At 41.4% G+C, this 22,617-nt stretch overlaps 1 protein-coding gene across 1 annotated transcript in view; it reads left to right on the forward strand.

Moving 5' to 3' along the window:
• The first annotated feature begins 6,314 nt into the window (after positions 1 to 6,314).
• The window catches only part of LOC148031441 (UDP-glycosyltransferase 85A2-like), a 34,373-nt gene continuing 18,070 nt past the window's right edge, over positions 6,315 to 22,617 (forward strand). Inside the window, exon 1 of the mRNA XM_087684980.1 lies at positions 6,315 to 6,960. Coding sequence (XP_087541106.1) covers positions 6,330 to 6,960 — 631 coding nt within the window. The 5' untranslated portion in view covers positions 6,315 to 6,329. The remainder of the gene's footprint in view (positions 6,961 to 22,617) is intronic.

A 22,617-nucleotide genomic window follows, 5' to 3' on the forward strand; every position in this document is an offset into this window, starting at 1 on the left:
CCCTATGACTGGATAAAGGCATCAAACTTATAATACCACTCCCTAGGTGCCTGCTTCAAGCCATAAAGACTTTTCTTCAACTTGCACACCAAGTGCTCCCTGCCAGGTTCTGCAAAGCCTGCAAGCTACTCCATGTATAGCTCATCATGCAAATCCCGATGCAAGAATGCAGTCTTAACATCCATCTGATACATGTTTAAGTCAAGCTGTGCGACTAAGGCCAAAACCAAGCATAGGGTGGTCATCTTGACCACAGGAGAAAAGACTTCATCAAAGTCAACTCCATGCTCTTGTTTAAAACCCTTAATGACAAGTCTTGCCTTATAAGCCGGCTTGGGGTTTCCAGGGATACTTTTCAGCTTGTACACCCATTTGCATGGCAAAGCCTTCTTGCCCTAAGGCAATGCAACCAAATCCCAAGTCATATTCTTGTGCAAGGAGTCTATCTCAGACTGCACATCCCTCTCCTAGGAGTGATTGTCACCCCTGCACATAGACTCATCAAAGGTGAGAGGCTCTCTTGCATCTGTAATCATGACATAATGCATCAAGAGCTTAAATCTATCAGGTGGACGTCTATCTCTAGTAGACTGTCTCACGGCAGGCTCTGATGCCTATATATCACTCTGGCCACGTGTACCAAAACTGCTATTGCAGGCTGACCAACCGGCTGTGCAGGAGCACGTGTCTCTTCCTGGAATATAACCGTGTGTATCTCTACCACCCTCTCAAGCTGCCTATGCATCTTGTCTTCATGGAAGACTACATCATGGTTGCAGATGACTTTTCGCACTTGTGGATCCCAAAGGTGATAACCCATCTTGCTTGCATCTCCATAGCCAGGGAAAATGCATTTGACACTCTTAGGATCCAGCTTAGTACGCTTGTCCTTGGGCACATGACAGAATGCCTCACATCCAAAGACACATAGATGCGCATAAGACGGAGGTTTTCCAGTCCATACCTCCTCTGCAACCTGGAAATCCAAACCACTAAAAGGTGATCTATTTATGACATGCACAACTGTATTGAATGCCTCAATCTAAAAGCTCTGTGGGGTAAGCCTGCATGGCTAAGCATACTGCGTACATGCTCCTAGATGGTTCTATTCATCCACTCAGCCAAACCATTCTCGGGTGGGTTATAGGGGACGGTCAATCGACACTTAATACCCCTCTCATCACATAGTTGCTCAAAAGCACGTGACACATATTCTCTCCCATTGTCAGTCCTAAGGCATTTTAGCCTAAGCCTAGTCTGGATCTCAACAAATGCAAGCCATCTCTGAAATACAGCCAAGACTATTGACTTAAGCTTAATGGGATAAGCCCAGAAATTACGCGAAAAATCGTTAAAGAACATCACAAAATACTTTGCACCACCCATAAACTGACAGGGCATGGGCCCACAAACATCGGAATGTACCAATGCCAGGGGCTCACTCATGTGTGTCCTACTAGACTTCTTATGCATATTCCTAGTATGTCTACCATAAAGACAATGCACACATGAATCAAAACACGTGTAGTCAAGGGGCAGTAAGTACTACAAACCAGAAAGCATTTTCATTCCCTTCAAGGACATATGGCCCAAACGAGCATGCCAAAGAGATACATGTGGGATGGAACCCACTGACAAAACATGGTCAACAGAGGACCCATCAACTACAAGAGGATAGAGGCTGCCAAGTTTGGCACCTCTAGCAAGCACAAGTCTGCCACGGTTGATCGCAGAATCCCCAAAAGAAACATGAAAGCCAGCATCATCAAGCTACCATGCAGACATAAAAATGCGTATAAGCGCAGGTACATGACGTACATCCTAGTAACAGAAAAGTACTGCCAGTAGAGAACTACAGTCGTACATTCCCAATGCCAACAATAACAAGTCACCTGTTATCACCCAAGCGAACTGAACCAGAGACAGTGCAATAGGGGTGGAACCACTCACCGCATGGTGTAACATGAAATGAAGCACCAGAATCCAAAACCCAGCATTGTGCATACATAGAGTGAACATCAGTCAACGACGTAGCATCACAAGAACTAGCTACAAGTATGTACTCCCCATCGGAGTCATCAGTTTGCATGACATTTATCTCCTCGATTTTCACACCGGATTTCACAGGCATAATGTTGCAATCAGAGGAATTTTCCTATACTTTGTCTTTTCCCTTCTCTTTGTGCTTCTCATTGCGTAACTCATGACACTGTGGTCGTATATGACCCTTCTTGTCACAATGATGACATGCCACATTAGCATTTTTCCTAGAGACTTGCTGCGCGACTTACCACGCGACTTAGACCTAGACTTCTGCGAGTCTCTGCCACGGCCATTCCCATGATCATTCTTGCCATTACCATCTTTGCCTCTAACAATCAAAGCATGCGACACACGAGAGGGGAGTAACCTTATCATTAATTTAGGTCATACCTTGCGAAGTCAAGTTCTTGAGAATAGCATGGAACCAGCTCAAATGAGCAAACATTGTCATATTTTCCTTCATACACAGGTCGATAACCTGCTTCAGCCAATACATCTGACTTGCTGGAATTTTCTTGTTATAGAGGTTTTTAATTTTATCCCAAAGTTGCCCAACACTCTATGCTTCCTCAAAAACACATTGTAATGCACCTGTTCAGTGAGAGACAAGATGAGGGTGGACTTGCATAACTCATTAAGTTCATCCCATTCGCCATCAATCATAGTCTCAGGTTGCTTGCCATGCATCCTTAGTGGCTTTATCTGCGATTTCTGCACCAATACCTACCAAACTTGGCTCTTCCAATAGACATAATTCGTGCCATCAAGCTTAGTGATGTTGAAGATAGTACTATCAGTGGAAGAAGAACCCATAATGCAATCCAAAACAATGTAGACAGTTCAAAACTGCTTGCTATTTTCTGTTGTAAACAGCCAAATTACCACTAGAACCAAGGCAAAATGACTAGAATTGATAGCTAATGATGCTACCCACCAAGTACCATCAAAAGTACATAAAATTAGGATGATTCAGCATGAAAATTCCACATCAATCCATACATAGGATAAAGTGTACACAACACTGGCAGGACTTGACACAAAGAGGTGTATGCTCAGTAAGTGCGAAGCCCAAATCAGCCCAAGTACATGTATGCGGACCACGACATATCAACCATGCAACATCCAAGTGAAGAAGATCCTAGTCTCAGAAGACTCAAAGCTCAATAGCATAAACCACTTGCTCAATGTCTGTTAAACATCCAATGATGCTCCCATTGGCACAAAAGCCATATGGATCAAGCCAAGAAGCTCAAGAAAGGCATATGAGAGCACAAGTGACGAAAGATCCAAGACTAGACATCAATAAGACATCACGAGCATATAGGCTCTGTAGCCTCCAAGTATAGCATCCATAGACATCAATTGTATCCGAAATACAACTCTAGCAAGCCAAGAAATATCCCAAGTAAGTTCTAGGAAGCTAGATGCAAGCCAAGACAAGGCACTAGTAACAATCGAATCCAAACAATGTAACGAGCATGTAGTAGTGGCATAGGCCAAGCATGTGAAGACCGGTCAGACATAAGTAACATGCATGCCATATGTACATCCAAGACAGAGGATCAAATGCATTCCAAATCTGAGCTCAAGTGCAAATAAAGATTTGGAACCAAAGACAAGCTCGATGTCGTACCCCGAAGGTCAATACTTCATTGTATATCCCAAAGACATAGCCCGAAGCCAATAGGCATAACCAAACATGAGGTAATAGGCTTTAACCCACTGTGGTACAATAGTGATTTATTGTTCAAAATTGAGTATTTTTAGCAAGAAGATCAGTCCAAAATGATGGCATAACATGTGCCTTGCATCCCCAAATGGTCGGTCATCAATAGGTATCAAACCGCTTAACTAGGAAGGACCAAAGAAGCATAGGCATCAACTGCTAGTGTAGCATTGACATTTAATGTTTGTAGGTTGATGTAAACTATTTCAAAACAGTGCTACAGGACCTCAGATCAATGTCCAAGGCTTGGGAGGCTTCAAATCATATCAAGCATCAATGCCAAGGATGCCAAATTGATCTAGGAGCAGGGCATGACCTTCAACAAGTGGGAGATGAGCTGTCCAAGGAGCCTCTAGATTAGGCGCAAATCATGTTGATCTGCTGAGGTCTTCTACTACTATTGTTGTGTTGGTCAGGATGGTAAGGAAGCTCCAAGGGGTGCCCAAGGAGGCACACAAGTGCTTAAATGCAAGTGGGAGCAAGATCCAAGCTCCAAGGGTTTGAGCTATGGCTTCCCTGATTGATTGCAACTTAAGAATTGAATAAAAGCACTAAAAGAACATTTCAATACCTCTATAGTAATGCCCTGAGGGTGCCTCAATAGTCCGACCTTCCCAAGCTCCCGTCACTCCACGGCTTCCCAAGCACTAAAAGAACATTTCAATACCTCTATAGTAATGCCCTGAGGGTGCTTGGGAAGCCGTGGAGTGACGGGAGCTTGGGAAGGTTGGATATGGCTGCTGGGAAGGAGACCCAATGCTATAGGTATTTGAATGGGAGCTAAGAATGCCACGAACCAAGCTTGGGAAGTCAGGAAGCCTCACTCTGATACCAATTGAAAGGTGAGAAGGATCGAAGCTTGCTTGGAGGTGAGCTATGGCCAGAAAGCAAGAGCAAGAAGAGAGAGATACACAAATGGGAACTCCAACAGTCACAATGTGTGACTAGGCCTTCCTTTATTCAAACTGTCACTAAAAGAATAAAGAATAAAGTGATGGTGACGGGTGCCCGCCACTTGCAGTGTGCAATGGTGGGTACTATCAGTGTAGTAATACACGGGCGGCTAGGCAGAGGCACCTTTACCCCCAACATCATTCGAAAGAGCATGTATATTGATCATTTTTTACATTTGTAGGTGTGTTTAAAGGTATATATTGTCTCCCTACTGGACATGAGGTTAAACACAAATTTAAACGCATTGTGAATGGATTATGAATTATCATCATACAAAATATTTATCCAAAATCTATCTTGTACACTGTAAGTAAAATGAAGTCCCACTCAATTCCATGATAGACTTGGTCATTACAAAAAGAATAAAGTCGGAACCTAATCTTGACACTGGCATTGTTAAGATCCAACTTGATTATGGTAATACTTTTAATTAGAACCAAAGCAAAGTCTATGTATAGGATCATATTGAGAATAGCTTTGTAAAATGTCCTCTTAAAAAAATAATTCAAATTATTTTGGCTATATGCAAATAAGATAGCATACTAGGTACCGAAAGTTAGAATGGGAGTGAGGTGACTTACTAGAACATTCAACGAGCGGCAAGAGCACCAAAGTTTTGCATACAAAAGAAGTTGTTGAATATGTATTGGGATGTTACTTCAATTATTGCATGTCATGGGAGGAAGGCCCAAATTCGTTTTATTTTTATATCAACGTAGCTTTATTTAAGTTTTATAGTGCCTCTCTGGCATTGTTCAAGTAACATAATGCAGACTTGACAAAGGAAAATGCAGTTAAGCAATGCAACTCTATCATCTAAGGCATAGCATCATGTGAAGGAGAGATAAATAAGAAAGTAAGGCACATCCAATTTTTTTTAAAAAAAAGGCAATAACATGCTCTCAAAGCTCATCAAATTCATTAAAGCCCATCCGTTCACAATGGCTTGTTTTATCTAACCATTTCAAAAAGAAAATCACTCATTTATTAGTTCAGAGTCATTTCAAATATAAGAATTGACAAATTAAAGCATTTTCAAGAATGTATCCACTTGTTTAAAGTTGTATCTAAGTACTTTATGCATTCTTTGTCCTTTTTAAACTCTTACCATAAAAGTGCATCGTCTATTCTTTACCCTAATCAAGATTCAACCATTGTAGCCATAACTTGTGATGGATATTTATCGAACAGAGATCATGTTGTCACTAAAGTTGCACAAGAAGACAAACATTTTGTTTGTAAAGTTGGAACATGGATGATGGAAGACAAGAAATCGCCCGTATTGTTATAAGCTTTATCTCATTAGGAATCTCTTTGATGGTAAAGGTTCACCCGAAATGTGAATACTCATCCGAGTTAAAAATGTTGGATTGAATGCTATAATTATTTGGAGAGCGAGAAGCACAAGAGGCTTTAGAAAAACCATAGCGCATTGCTATAGGGAGGATTTAATATTAGAAGGTTGAGTGGAAAAATGGGTTAGGACATGGTTGTTTGAAATAGGAGAGGAGGGCACATGGCGGTTTTCTCAAGTTGCGTAAAACCAGGTGCTGTTTGGGAATTTGTTTAGAGTACAAATATGGTGTCCAGATTCTTTTATGACGACATGGAATCATATTCATGTGACGACGTCATTGGGCGTGGAAGCATATTGATATTGTCGGGAGGTCTTGTCGATCGTTGCATGAGCCTTGCCAAGGGGATTAGAGCAAGCATGGCTGCCTCCCCTTCTTCTTCTTCAACAGTCCATCTAGTCCTGTTCCCTTACCCCACCCAGGGGCATATCAACCCCATGATGGAGCTGGCGCGGCGGCTCATCCAACGCTCGCCAGACATCCACGTCACCTTCATCAACACGCACCACAACCAGGAGCGCATCCTGGCCAATGGCAGCGGCGGCGCCTGGCCGTCGGATGCGGCACCGAATCTACGGTTCGTGCTGGTCCCGGACGGGCTGCCGGCCGGCCACGGGCGGCTGAGCGAGAGCGTGAGGGAGTTCACGGAGTCCGTGGACGAGAAGATGAGAGGGCCACTGGAGGAGGCCCTGCGGGGGATCATGGCCACGTCAGCGTCCCCCGTGGCCTGCATCGTGTCGGACACGCTGTGCGCGTGGGTGCAGGCGGTGGCCGACCGCGTGGGCCTGCCCAGAGTGACTCTCTGGACCACCCCCGCCCACGCCAGCGTCGTTTATTGCTCCCACGCTCTCCTCCAATCCCAACGCCTCATCCCCTTCATAGGTACCACTCCTTGCCCACCACAAAATCAAAGTTTCCAAACTGTCGAGGTATAATATTTAAAGTTAATTACCTTTGTATTCAAACGTTACAAATATTGAGATTTTAAGGGTAGTGTCACACTTGAAGTCTTACTAGACTTTCCACGTAAAGGTACGCTTATTTTCAACGTTTACTTTACTTATAAGACTCCCACATAGTATTATCTGAGCTAGGTGTGACATGACCCTAACATATAAAGGGATAGAGGTATTCACATCGATATAAATTTTGTTGTGTATGCATATGTAAATGAGAGAGAGAGAGAGAGAGAGAGAGAGAGAGAGAGAGAGAGAGAGAGAGAGAGAGAGAGAGAGAGAGAGAGAGAACATATTATAGTGTTTCACAGCCATTACCATGTATATATGCACTTAGTGTTTTTAAGCCATATATTGCAAAGTTTTTTATGAAATACAAAAGATATATTTTTTAATTTTAACAAAAATTTTCAACTTCCAAAGGAAAAGACAAAATACCAAATAGGCTAACTTACATAGCCATCTTAAGCATTTTTATTGCAAATCCAAAATTGGTATCTTTCAAGCAATTCATAAGAGCTACAGAGCATAACAAACAATATCGGCCTTGATCTTGCAACAAAGCATGTTTGACTCCAAAAGCTAATGATAAACCATCAACACTCATAACCTTTCAGAAGGTTAGAGCGTAACGGTTTGTTGACCTAAGTGCACATCCAAAACAGATGTATCGCATCTTCCTCTTGCTCACATAAGGGTATAAAGATGAGATATTCTTCTATGTAGCTTCAATTTTACATGTAAACTATTCATTAGAATCCTCCACAACAAGTTGAGCCTAGGTGATGGAGTAGCATGCCAAGACTTCTAGACTTTTGTCCTCCACACTAAGAGAGAATCCATGCAAAAGTACTTCTTCTAATAGGTAGGCATGTTAAAAGTCCATTTAGTCAAAGTCTGGTTTGGACTTCGATTTAACAAGAGGTTGGCCAATTTTGTTGGAGCTTCTCCCAAGACATATTAAACCTAGTTCCTTTTCTCCAATGTACGTCTAAATTGTGATGTGATTTTCTTTGCACTTTTAAAGCTCAAAGTACAAGTGTCCCAAATATCCACCCAGCCCTACAACAAGAGATAAAGCAACAATTACTTGAAAAAAAACAAAGTTATCTTGAAAGGTCCCTTAATTAAACCATATAACAAAACAAAGAGAGAAGCCAGACTTGTGCGCCCAATTAGAACTCTTGGTTATGAGTTTCTAGTTCTTTACCAATAAATGTATCATAGGTGGTTTAGAAGCTTGCACACTCCCTTTAAGAAGTAATAGCTTATTCACAAGAGCCAAATGTTTAAGTGAACATGTAAGTGTTGAAGATTATTTGATCAAATGAAGTAGCCCAAAGCTGATTGTCAAACAATCCCTCTAGAAGGGTAAAGTTTAGGCTTAAAACTTTATGTTGAGTTTCATCAAGACCAAGACCACCATTCTGTTTACCTATTTTGACTTGTCTAACAAAAATAATTAGAAACTAGGTGAGGGCAAGTGCTACCTCCACTTCCTGAGAGGTCGCCTGCCCTAGTATTGTTCACGCTAGTGTGTGCTTAACTCAAAGCTTCCCACAAATCGGGACTAGCCATCTAGCCTCCAAAACCTTAAGGTGATGGATGAACTCTAGTCTATCTAATTATGGAAATCTTTCTCCATTTGGCCTAGGATTGAAACCTAGTCTCAATACATTGTCATTGCATTGATAGTGAGCTTGTTTTCTCTAACAAGTGTGAATTGTAACTCCCCCCAAGCCACACCTTTGTTTGGAAGTCATAGAGATAGCCTGTAGCTAGGGGATCTCAAGAAATAATAGCCCCCCTTAATGGGGATTCGAGAGCAGTGCCCCCAACCCAATGGTAAAAGAGTATTTCTTAGAGTAGTTATTGGCTGACTAGGCAAGGTTCATAATATGGTTGGGCAAGTCGACCTAATTACCTTCTAGATCATTATCTAAGCTTCATGGTGGGAACACATAAGTGGACAAAGCCATCTTTGTATCAGCTTGTTTGGAATTAAAGAAGTTTGTGTTCTTTTTATATTTGATGTGTATTCTCTACTCCTTGATCAAATTCTATTCGTTGCACCGTGTAACTTTTTACATAGTATTAGAGCCCAAAGGACTCTAAGGAGTGAAGAGTATATGTGAGAGGTAAGTGCTTCAACATCAAAAGAGAAGAAATATCATCTAGCGCATTAAGCAGTAATATTGTTGTATTGCCAATTAAAACACTAAGTATTTTTCCATCAATTCCTTGTGAAGGTAAGTTAGATGGTACACACTACACTTTGTGGATGTTTAAAATTACAACTATCCTTGATTCTTATGAGCTTTTGGAGACGGTGTTGGGGACTAACCTAGAATCACAATCCATCCTTGACCTATTAAATTTAAGTATTATGAATCCTTAAAATGCATATCTTTTGCAAGCTTGAAAATAAAAGAAAATAGATATGTTGTGTTACTTACAAGTTGTTCTCATAGTGTTTTGACCTTGATTTAGCATACAATCAAGGCATCAAAGGCTTGGAATGTATTGATGAGTCAATATGAAATGTGAAACCAAACAAGGATTCAAAACCTAGAGAATAAACCAGTAGCACAAAAGTTTGTTGAAGAAGAGATATCTAAAGCATTCATCACTAGGATCAAGAATTTGCACCAACCAAATGGCTAGCACTGGGATACAAAAAACCAGTGAGGAGCTAGCCTGCAAGCCTACAGATTCCATGAAAGTTTGATGGATTGATTGCACTACTACTGGAGAAGGTGTAGCCACTTAAAGCCTAAAAAGGTAGTAATAGCAAAAGGCAAAGGTAGTTCCTTTGCCAATGGTGATAGAAAAAAGAAGGGTGGTAAGAAAAAGTTTCAAGAGGAGTGATTCTACTGTAAGAAGAAAGGACATGTAATTGTAGATTATTGTATCAATAAGGTAGATTAAAATAATGTTATCCTAATAAAAACAAAAGGAAAGGAGACATCCAATAAAGCTGAAGTAGAGTTGGAGTTACTCATAATGACCATTGAGGAAGTGTATTCCTTGACACAAGAAGTAACTACCACTAACTCATGGGTATTGGATATGACCACCTCCTATCACATAATCTAACCTACAATAAAGACTTATACAATTTTATGCATCCTTTGTAAGAATCCATCACAATGACAGTTGGGAATGATGCAAAATGCCTTAATGAGGGTATAAGTATCAATCTTTGTTTTTACAAATAGTGAAGTCAAAAAACTTATAAATATCTTGTAAGTTTCAAATATTAAGAGAAAATTCATGATAGTGCTTCTATCACTGATCTTGGTCACATGAAGTGAAGTTCACCAAGACAAGTGCATAAATTCATAACAGTGCTAGCAAAGTTATTGACAAAGGAGAAAGAAAGAACAACTTGTATGAGTTAAGTGCTCCTACAACTCACCACTAGTCTCACCACTAGTGTAGACACATGTAAACTTTGGCACAAAAGATATGGTCACATTGGATTTGTAAAGTTAAAGGAGATGCATAAACAAAGTATGGTTGCTCATCTACATGCGATAAGTGAAATGAAGAAACTATGTCAACCTCGTATGATGGGAAAGCAATAGAAAAAGGTAGTTCCACGAGAAAGTAAGAACATAGCGAAGGCTCCTCTAGAGTTTTACATGTTGAGTCGTGGAATAAAATGCCTACACAGGCCTTGGGAGAATATTTTTATTTTATGTTGATTATTAATGACTACTACAAAAGGAAGATGTGGATGTATTTCCTTTGTGATAAGTCTCAAGATTTTGGTAAGTTTAAAGAATGACTAAAACATATTAAGAATGAAGTAGGGTAAAGTGTGAAAAAGGTTAAAATAGATGATTGTGGTGATTTCAACTCAATGGACTTTGAAGACTTTTTCAAGGGCAAGGGATTAAGCATCAATTGACAATGCTTCATACACCTCAGCAAAATGATGTTGTGGAATACCGAAATCACACCATTGTGGAAATGGCAAGGTGCATGCCTAAGGGCAAGGGATTGCCTAACTAGTTTTGGGTTGAAGATGTTAATGCTACAATCTATATTCTCAATTGGAGTTACACAAAGGATCTCAAGGGAAAAACTCCTCATGAGGCACTATATGAGTAATAATCCATATGTCTTGCACTAACTTTCAGATTTGAATATTATACACATATTTCAAGGGATATAAGGAAGAAGTTAAAACCAAAAATCATCAAATGTATCTTCTTGGATTATAGTGATGAGAAAAAGACTTATAAATTGTCTCACAAATTGTATGACCAGGAGGCAAAAAAGATCATAATGAGCCGCCGTGATGTGGTACTCAAGAAGCATTCATATACAATGAAGGATGAGAATGCAAGTTCTTCCACTTTATCATCCACCGAAGAAGTAGTCCACTATGAACCTATCCTACGAGCTATCCCTATCCTCAAGGAAGAGGAAGCATTGTCTTCGGATGATGACGAGAAAGTTTATCAAACTATAATTATACCACCAAAAAAGCCATTTCCATGATGGGTCAAAGTAGCTCTATGACTATAGTAATCCTATGCCTATAATTAGTGAGGAAAAGGCAGATGGACCAAGGAGATCTTAGAGAATAAAGGAGTAAAGAAAGGCTTGAGGAGCCAAGAGACTTGGAAGAAGCGCTTGTTGATATAGCATGGAAAACAGCTATGTAAGTTGTGTATGACAACATAATGAAGAATGACACTTGGGAGCTAGTGGATCGACCAGAAAAGATCAAGATTATTGGTACTAAGTGGATCTAGAAGATAAATTACAAGGCTCATGGAAATTGAGAAAAGTTTAGTTGCACATGGATTTTCATAGGTTGAAGGATTTGATTTTCAAGAATCATTTTCTTCAATTATAAGAATAACAACTATTCACACAATACTTACAATGCCCACTCGTAAGTTGCTAGTTTACCAAATGGATGTTAAATAAACATTCTTAAATGGTGACCTCAAGGAGAAGGTGTATATGGCTAAGCCACTAAGGTTTGAGGCTCCCCATTTAGAGAATAAAGTTTGTAAACTAAAGATGGCATTGTATGGGCTATAGTAAGCCCCCTAGAGAATGGTATCATCAAATAGATACACTCTTTTTAGGCTTAAACATCAATAGATGCGCCTTAGATGCTAACTTATATGTTTATAAGGATATTAAAAAGTCTGCAGTGATTGTGTTATGTGTGGACGACCTTATTATTACATGTGACTATGAAGATACGAGCTATCAAACTTGAAAGACTTTAAGCTCCAAGTTTGAAATGACAAACTTGTTTTGGGGGTAAAGGCGCCTCTGCCTAGCTGCCTGTGTATTACTAAACTGACAGTTGCCGCCACTACACACTGTAGGTGGTGGGCGCCTGTCATCGTCACTTTATTCTTTATTCTTTTAGTGACAGTTTAAATAAGGAAGGCTCGGTCACATGTTGTGACTGTTGGAGTTCCCATTTGGTCTCTCTCTCTTTCTTACTCTTGCTCTCCCACCATAGCTCTTCCAAGCAAGCTTTGATCCTTCTCTCCTTTCAATTGGTATCAAAGCTCGTCCTTCCCAAGTGCTTCCCAGCATCGACACGAGGTATGTGAGTTCTTCTCTCACTCAATTTTTAGGTGATAGGTTCACAACACGGTTTGAGCTTGTGGCAGTCATTGGAGAGCTTGGTTGCTTACTTAGCTTGATTTGTGGCCTTCCTTGGCCCCTTAGGGACCCCCCCACCCACCACTTGCAACCTTTCTAGCATCCCCCTAGCCCCATATCTACAGCTGGTGCAATCATGCCATGTTGACATACATTTTTTCTAACATGACAGAGATCTACAACAGCTCCTCACCCACTTGGCACTTGTTTATGGTCTATTGAGACCCCCCGAAAGTTGATATTGAGCTTGGGCACTTCCATATGACTTGGGGATTTGATCTTGAGCTCCTCTTGGTTGTATAAACAATAGTATGCCTGATTTCAACCTGTCCCAGTCATTTACAACAGCCCCCAACTCATTTACTTTATCTGTGAAAGGGAAGTGGAACCTAGGAGAAAGAAGCTTGGCGGTGAGAGCTATGGTGGATGGAAAGTAAGAGCAAGAGAGAGAGTGAAACTCAAAGTGGGAACTCCAACAACCACAATGTGTGGCCGGGTCTTCCTTTATTCAAACTGTCACTAAAACAATAAAGAATAAGTGACTGTGACGGGTGCCCGCCACTTGCAGTGTGCAATGGCAGGTACTGTCAGTGTAGTAATACACGGGCGGCTAGGCGGAGGCACCTTTACCCCTAACAACCTCCCACTTAAAGGCTAATCTACCCCAATGAGAGAGAAAATAAAAGAAAAGACAGTACAATATGTACACATGTACAACAGGATGAGGAAAAATACATCATCTCATCCAACACCCATCAATCTCCTAAGGAAGGCAAAGCGCTATGTAGTGAGGCTCTTCGTGAGCAAGTCTACAGGATTTTGCTCACTCGAAATCTTGACAAGGTTAATAGACCTGTCCTCAATGACCTCGCGAATGAAGTGATACCTCACCTCAATATGTTTTGTCTTTGCACGGAAGACCGGATTCTTGGCCAATTCTTGGCCAACTGAATGGCACTCATAGAATCCGAATGCAGTGTAAGCATAACATCTGTCATACCAAGGTCTGCAATCAAACAGCCTAACCTGATAGCCTCCTTGTAAGCCTTTGTGGCTACAATATACTCGATCTCTGTAGTAGAAATATCCATACACTTCTGCGCCCTGGACATCCAAGAGATAGCCCCTCCAACATAAGTGAACACAGCTAGAAGTGGACTTCCTACTATCAACATGTCTTGCATAATCAGAGTCAGTGTACCCCATGAATCCTGTATCCTAGCTGCCATAAGTGAGAGGCTTTCCTACATTTGTAACCAATACATAATCAATAGAGGGCACAAAATGGTCAAGAGGTCATCTATCTCTAGTAGAACGCCTCAACCCATGCTCTGTTGCCTGACTGATATCCTGTCTAATATCAGCATGTCTAACACCTGGGCCATGAGCATCAGTTAATGCTACACGCTGTCTAGCTGGTCGGGGCTGAACGGGAGCATGTGGCTCCTCCTGAAAGATAACTCTACGTACCTCAACTACTTTCTGAGTTTGCATATGCATTTTGTCCTCATGAAAGATGACATCATGGCTGTGAATCGCTTTCCGCGCTTGTGGATCCATAGACGGTAACCCATCTCTCCTACATCTCTATAGCCAATGAAAATGCATTTGACACTTTTAGGATCCAGCTTATTGCGTTTATCCTTGGGCACATGGCAAAATGCCTCACATCCAAAGATACACAAATGATCATAAGAGGGGGGCTTGCCTGTCCACACCTCCTCTGCAACATGAAAGTCAATGCCACTACTAGGCGACCTGTTAATGAGATGTACTGCAGTAGTAACTGCCTTAGCCCAAAAGTAATGCGGTAAGCCAGCTTGTGGCTAAGCATGCTATGGACCCTTTCCTAAATGGTCCTATTCATGCATTCAGCCATACTATTCTAGGGTGGGGTGTAAGGGCCGGTCAACTGACGCTTAATACCTCGCTCATCACAAAACTGCTCAAAAGCACATGATACATACTCACCCCCATTATTTGACCTTAGGCATTTTAGCATTTTCCTAGACTGGTTCTCTGCTAATGTAAGCCAACGTTGAAATGTGTCTAAGACATCGAATTTTCTCTTTATGGGATAAGCCCAAACCTTATGTGAGTAATCATCTATGAAAGTAACAAAATACTTTTCCCCGCTGAGTGATTGACAGGGCATGGGCCCACATATATCTGGGTGCACAAGAGCCAAGGGATCACCCATGCATTTCTGACCAAACTTTTTATGTGTATTTCTAGTCTGCATGCCATACAAACAATGATCACAAGAATCAAAATGTGAAGAGTCAAAAGATAAAAGATACTGCAAATCATGGAGCATTTTCATTCCTTTAAGGGACATATGCTCCAAATGAGCATGACAAAGGGATACATGGGGGATAGAACCCACAGACAAAACATGATCCAAGGTAGCTCCAGATACAAGTAAGGGATAGAGGCTGCCAGACTTGGCACCTCTTGCAAGCATAGCTTGCCACGAGTAATCTTCCATGTAGAGTCTCCAAAAGACACAAAATACCTTGCATTATCAAGCTGTCCAGCTGACATAAGGCTGCGAGTCAACACAAGTACATGACATACATCATGCAAAACAAAGGAACTACCAGAAGGAAACTGCAGCCTAACATCTCCAATGCCCACAATGTCAAGACCTATCATCACCGAGACGCACAGAACTAGAGATGGTACAATAGGTATGAAACCAATCTCTACAGGGTGTCACATGAAATGACACACCTGAATCCAAAAGCCAACACTGCACATACATAGAATATATCTCAGAAAACCTGTAAGGCATCGCACGAAGAAGCTGCAAGTATGTAATCTTCATTTGAATCAATGGCCTACATGAAATTAGCCTCTTCTATCTTCACACTGGACTTTGTAGGCACAATACTGTGCTCAAAAGACTTTTCTTGCACTTTCTCTTTTTCCTTTTCCTTGCGCTTATCATTGTGCATCTTATGGCATTGCGGCCTAATATGTCCTTCTTTCCCACAATAATGACAAGTGAGATCAGACTTCCATCCATGGGACTTACTACGGCCACGTGACTTTGATTTGGACTTTTGAGAGTCCTTGCTTTTATGATCATTATCATTCTTGCCATGTCTGCCACCTCTAATGGTCAATGTATGTGAAGAGCGAAAAACATCATTGTTTCTCCTATTGATTTTTTCAATCAATAAAGCACTCTCAATATCTTTGATTTTCAGCCCATCAAGCTTGTTTGTGCATATGGTAATACGGAAGGCATCCCATGATTTAAGCAAGGTGCCAAGCAGAAACAATAAGTGCAAGTTGTCTTTGAACTCAATACCCTGTGATAAAAGATTCTTCATGATAGCATGAAATTGACTAAAATGAGATGATAGGGATATCCCCTTCTTCACGCGAAGGTCCATTGACTGCTTCAGCCCATATATCTGTAACGCAGGACTCTGCTACACATAAAGCTCCTAAATCTTCTCCCATAAATCCCATGCACCCTGAATCTCATCTTCAACAACATTATGATGGACCTCTTCTGAGAGTGACAAGATAATGGTAGACTTGCATAGCTCATCAACTTCCATCCAAACATCATCATCCATATCCTCGGGTTTAACACCCTCGAAACATAAGGGTTTAATCTACAACTTCTGCACCAAAACTTGCCATATCTAGGACTTCCAATACCCGTAGTTGGTACCATTCAACTTGGCAATGTTAAAGAGAGCTGTGTCTTTCAGATGACCAACCATACTGTCCCAAATCAAAGCAAAAAAGCAAAATTACATATTACTATAATTAGCAAAAAATGCACTAAAACCACTGTTAAAACTAATTGAAAGAGTGGATATCACCAAGAGAACCACCTATCTACCAAATATGACCAAGATAACATCAAATAGTAAGCATTACCCTCATAGAAGTGCTCGAAATCTGTAGATTTCATCTTACTGGAATAAATGACAGGAGTATGTAAACCTGTATCAAGGTGAAGCAATCACTGATACATACGTCACTACAACTGCCAGGTAGGAAGATACATCCAATAGTGAGTGTCAAGGGGCAAGAAGGTACCAAGAATTGTCAAACCAATAACCTGTCAGGAAAGAGACATCTCATAAGTCTAGAAGTCATGCATGTAATGGGTCTTGGGGTAAGAGAAGAGACCAAGCACAAGCACAAGTGATAGAGCAAGAAGCTCAATGCATAACCATCGAAGATGCATACAAAACTGAAAAACCTATGACAAAGATAGGTGCTTGCCCCAATAGGCGTATCAAATCAGCCCACTACAGACTAATTGCAGACATAAAGCTCTTAAGAGAGCAAATGCATGTAATTGTCCCACAAGCTCAAGCTCAAGTGTAAGTAAGACTCTGTGTACCATCGAAATATACCAAGAGGCTCCCATTGGAAGTAAAGTCAGATGCAAATAGAGCAAGAAACACTCTAATACATCGAGTACATAGCATCAGGCATTCCAAATCCCAATATGGTACATCCGGAGCATAAATCCCAAGCTATCTCAGACTCGTAAAGCATAAGCATGAAAGCATTCAAATAGCATGTAACTGACAACCAAATGTAATGCCCAGTAGGTCCAAAATGCTCAAATACATCTAAAGACAAAGCTCCAAGTGACTATCAAGCATGGGCAAACCAAGTGGCATCCATATCTGACAAAAGCATAAATGCAAGGAGTCTAAATGTTAAGTAGTGACAATATTGGTCCAAAGCATGTCAACTGAAGCCAAATGCCAGTGAATGATGACCAAGGTGGAGCCTAATCCAAGCTCAAAAGTATTTCGGAACCAAAAAGAAGCATTTGACAATCTCCAAATACATAGGTATGATCATTCAAATCTTTGGCAAGCATCTCGGATCCAAGAACCAATGCATACACAAAGTAAATGAGCTTCAATCCATTGTATTATAGCAGTATATTTACTGTCAAATGAAGCTTAATCGGTGCCCAAATCTACTCCAAATCAGTCTCAAAGCATAGTCATACAATCCTATAACATCTGGGCATCACCATGCATCAATAGGTATCAAACGGGCAATGCGAAGAAGCATCAAACAATAAATGTCAAGTGCTGCCCTGTTTCAACAGTCCTAGGACGGTGTATACAGCAATGGCTGAAAATGGAAGCACTCGAATCGAAACCGGGAGCCAAGAACTAATGCTGAGGAGTCTAACGATGATTGGGAAGGTTGCCAACAGTGTCGAGAAGTCGAGGAAAGGAGCTGGAAATGCTAGGAGGAGATCAGTCCAGCTCCCTAAAAATGTGCCACATTTTGTGTTGGCTGCTCTTGGGGGTTGGGGGGTCTTTAGCAGTGCTTTGGAGCACTTGGCAATGTTGAGGGGGCTCCAATGCAGCCCTGCAAGGTGCCAATGGAAGGCCGGAAGATCGAGGAGGAGGCAGGAGATCAAAACATACCTGCAAATGAAGGTGCCATGGCTGCCATTGAAGCTCGGGTTGAAGCTCTTCAAATCTGGGCTGAAGAGAATACCGGGCAAGCTCCAATGCCTTTTCTCTGATACCAATCGAAAGGGAAGTGGAACCCAGGAGGAAGAAGCTTGGCGGTGAGAGCTATGGCGGATAGAGAGCAAGAGCAAGAGAGAGAGTGAAACTCAAAGTGGAAACTCCAACAACCACAATGTGTGGCCCGGCCTTCCTTTATTAAAACTGTCACTAAAAGAATAAAGAATAAGTGACTGTGATGGGAACCTGCCACCTGCGGTGTGTAATAGTGGCGGGGACTGTCAGTGTAGTAATACATGGGCGGCTAAGCGGAGGTGCCTTTACCCCCCAACAATATGGCACTTGGTTATCGCTTGTTGAAGCCTCTCGACACTGGGCTTTGGGTTTGGGCAGTGATATTTGTGGTTGCCATTGAGCTTGGAGCTAATTTAGCTTAGTCATGGACTATTTGAATAGTCCCAGGACTGTCATAAACAGGGTAGCACCATATCATTGATCTTTACAAGTACACGTGATGGTCATTTGATGCTCGATTATCCTTGGATGATGCCTATATGTTAGGGAATGTATGCCTATGGTTTGCCTATCAATTTGAGCTTGGTTTGAGCATTGATTTGCTCAATTTACAGAGGTTTTTGCTACTAGAATATTCAGGGATGAAACTCATTTTCCCTGTCATTGATCTTTACAGGTACATGTGATGGTCATTTGATGCCCGATTATCCCCAGATGATGCCTATATGTCAGGAAATGTATACCTATGGTTTGCCTATGAATTTGAGCTTGGTTTGAGTATTGATTTTCTCAATTTACAAAGGTTATTTGCTGCTGGAATATTCAGGGCTAAAGCTCATTTGCTTATGTTTGGATATGCCTAATGCATTTGGGCTATGTCTTGGATGTATACATTGATGTAGTGACTCTCAGGGATCGACATAGAGCTTGGATTTGCTCTTGGATCATTGGTTGAGGTTGAGCTCGCTTTTCATAGCATTTGAATCCTCATCTCTACTATACTTATGGCATATACTTTGCTTATGTGTGACCATCGATCTTAATATGCTTGGCCTATGCCACTACTACATGCATGTTACATTGTTTGGCGTTGGATGCTACTAAGCCTTGCTTCTCGGCTTGAAATTTGATTGCCCAGAGCTTACTTCAGCTTGCCATAGTTATAGTTTAGATGTACTTGATGTCTATGGATGCTATGTATGGATTGTGAATGACTTATATGCTCATGAGGTCTTATTGATGCTCGATCTTGGATCTTCTAGCACACTGGTGCTATTATATGCCCTTGTTGAGATTCTTTGCTTGATATTTACGGGTTTTGTGCTAGTGGGAGTATCTTGATATGCTTGACAAACATTGAGCAGGTGGTTTATGCTACTTGAGCATTTGGATACTTGAGATTAGGATCTTTACTTGGATGTTGCATGGTTGATATGCCGTGGTCCTCACAGATGTACTTGGGCTAACTTGGAATTTACACTCCCTGAGTATACACCTCTTTATGTCAGGTCTTGCCAATGTTGTGTATACTTTGCCCTATTATGGGTGTGCCAGCTTACTGAGGGATTCATTTGGCATGCTTGGGTGTTTGGTCAATGTTTGTATGACTATCACTTGATGATTTATGCCCACTTGATACCGATTATGCTTTGACAGTTAGTGATTGACTTGGTGCATTCATTTTTCCTACAATTTTCTCTCATTGTACCTGATTGTAATTTATTACAGCAATCAGTTATGCATGGACTGACGTGGAATTTTCTGCTAAATCATCCTGATTTTATGTACTTTTGATGACATTTGGTAGGTAGCATCATTAGCTATCAGTTCGTGCCTTGGTTTTGGTGGTATTTTGGCTGTTTACAGAAAACAACAAGTAGTTTTGAATTGTTTGCACCATTTTGGCCTGCAGTATGGCATCTTCTTCCACTGCTAGTGCTATCTTCAACATCATTAAGCTTGATGGTACAAATTATGCCTACTAGAAGAGACAAGTTTGACAAGTATTGGTGCTGAAATCTTAGATCAAGCCACTAAGGATTCATGATGAGCAACTTAAGACTATCATTGATGCCGAATGGGATAAGCTTGATGACTTATTCAAGTCCACCCTTATCTTGTCTCTCACTAAATAGGTGCATTACAATGTGGTTGAGGAAGCATGGAGTGCTTGGAAGCTTTGGGATTTGTGCATTGAGACTGAAGCAACTTATGGATCTGTGCATGAAGGAATATATGAAGATGTTTGCTCGTTTGAGCCAGTTCCATGCTATTCTCAAGAACTTGACTTCGTAGGGCATTACCTTCAATGATGATGTTGCTCTATTGTTTTGGCTCGAGACTCTGAGTGAGTCATGGGATGTATTCCGTACTGCCTTATGTGCTCTTGCTACTATTTTGAACTTGCCTGATGTAGAGAGTGCTCTTCTACAAGAAGAGATTAACCATAAGAACTTGTATGTCTCTCATGTGTCTATCGGCAGTACTTTTTTGTTACAAGATGTACGTCATGTACTTGCACTTACATACAATCTTATGTCTGCAGGGCAGCTTGATGATGCTGGGTTTCATGTCTCTTTTGAGGATTCTACCTGGAAGATCACATATGGAAAACTTGTGCTTGCTAGAGGTGCCAAGGCTGGCAGCCTCTATCCTCTTGTAGTTGATGGATCCTCTGTTGACCATGTTTTGCCAGAGGGTTCCATCCCACATGTATCTCTTTGGCATGCCCATTTGGGCCATATGCATTTGAAGGGAATGAAAATGTTTTTTGGTTTGCAATACTTACTGCCCCTTGATTATGCATGTTTTGATTCATGTGAGCATTATCTTTATTGCAGACAAACTAGGAATACACATAAGAAGTCTAGTAGGATACGCATGAGTGAGCCCCTGGCATTGTTACATTTGGATGTCTATGGGCCCATGTCTTGCTAGTCTATGGGTGGTGCAAAGTATTTTGTGATGTTCATTGACGATTTTTTGCATAAAGTCTAGGCTTACCCCATTAAGCTTAAGTCAGATGTCTTGGTTTTGTTTTAGAGATGACTTGTATTGGTTGAGAACTAGGGTTGAAATGTCTTAGGACTGACAATGGGGGAGAATATGTGTCACGTACCCTTGAGCAACTATGTGACAAGAGGGATATTAAGCGTCAGTTGACCATCCCCTATACCCCACCCCAAATGGTTTGGGGTTGAGCAGATGAATAGGGCCATCCAGTAGTATGTACGCAGTATGCTTAGCCATGCAGGCCTACCACAGAGCTTTTGGACTGAAGCAGTTAGTATAGTTGTGCATGTCATAAATAGATCACCTTCCAATGGTTTGGATTTTCAGATTATAGAGGAGGTATGGACAGCCTTGGTCTTATGTGCATCAACGTGTCTTTGGATGTGATGCATTTTGCCATGTGCCCAAGGACAAGCGTAGTAAGTTGGATCCTAAGAGTGTCAAATGCATTTTCCTTGGCTATGGAGATGCAAGCAAGATGGGTTACCACCTCTGGGATTTGTAGGCACGGAAAGTCATCCGCAGCCACCATGATGTAGTCTTTTATGAAGACAAGATGCATCGACAGCTTGAGAAGGTGGTATGATACGCATGGTTATATTCTAAGAGGAGCCATGTGCTCTTGCACAGCTAGTTGGACATCCCCTGCAGTAGCAGTTGGTACACATGGCTAGGGTGTTGGATAGGCAGTAGAGCTTGTAGTGAGACAGTCTACTAGAGCTAGACATCCACCTAATAGATTTGAGCCCTCGATGCATTATGTCTTGGTTATAAATGAAGAAGAGTCTCTCACCTATGATGAGGCTATGTGCAAGGGTGATTGTCACTCTTGGGAGAGGGCTATGCAGTATGAGATGGACTTCATGCATAAGAATATGACTTGGGATTTGATTGCACTGCCTCACGGCAAGAAGGCTTTGCCATGCAAATGGGTGTACAAGCTAAAAAGTATCTATGGGAACCCCAAGTTGGCTTATAAGGCAAGACTTGTTGCTAAGGGTTTTAAACAGGCGCATGGAGTTAACTTTGATGAAGTTTTTCCTTCTGTGGTCTTTATGGCTTGAAGCAGGCACCTAAGGAGTGGTATCATAAGTTTGATGCCTTTATGCAGCACACAGGGCATTAAGCACGATAGGCATCAGGGACTACTTTACCTTTCTCACAGAGGGAGTACATTCATAAAGTCCGTGAGTGTTTTCGCATGCAGGACGTGAAGCCTATTGGCTATCCATTACCATCTTATGTGAAGGTCTCACAAGCCGATTATCCACAGACAGATGAGCAGAGGGTTGAGATGGCCAAGATCCCATATGCATCAGCCGTGGGCAGTTTGATGTATGCCATGATAGCCACTTGTCTAGATATTGCCTTTGCAATTGGTGTTGTGGCACGCTATAGGGCTACACCTAGCAAGAAACATGTAATAAAGCATAAGTCAC

This window comes from Lygodium microphyllum, chromosome 9, assembly GCF_053477565.2.
Source record: "Lygodium microphyllum isolate KBCC chromosome 9, Lygodium_microphyllum_v1.1.10, whole genome shotgun sequence".
Classification (NCBI taxonomy): domain Eukaryota; kingdom Viridiplantae; phylum Streptophyta; class Polypodiopsida; order Schizaeales; family Lygodiaceae; genus Lygodium; species Lygodium microphyllum.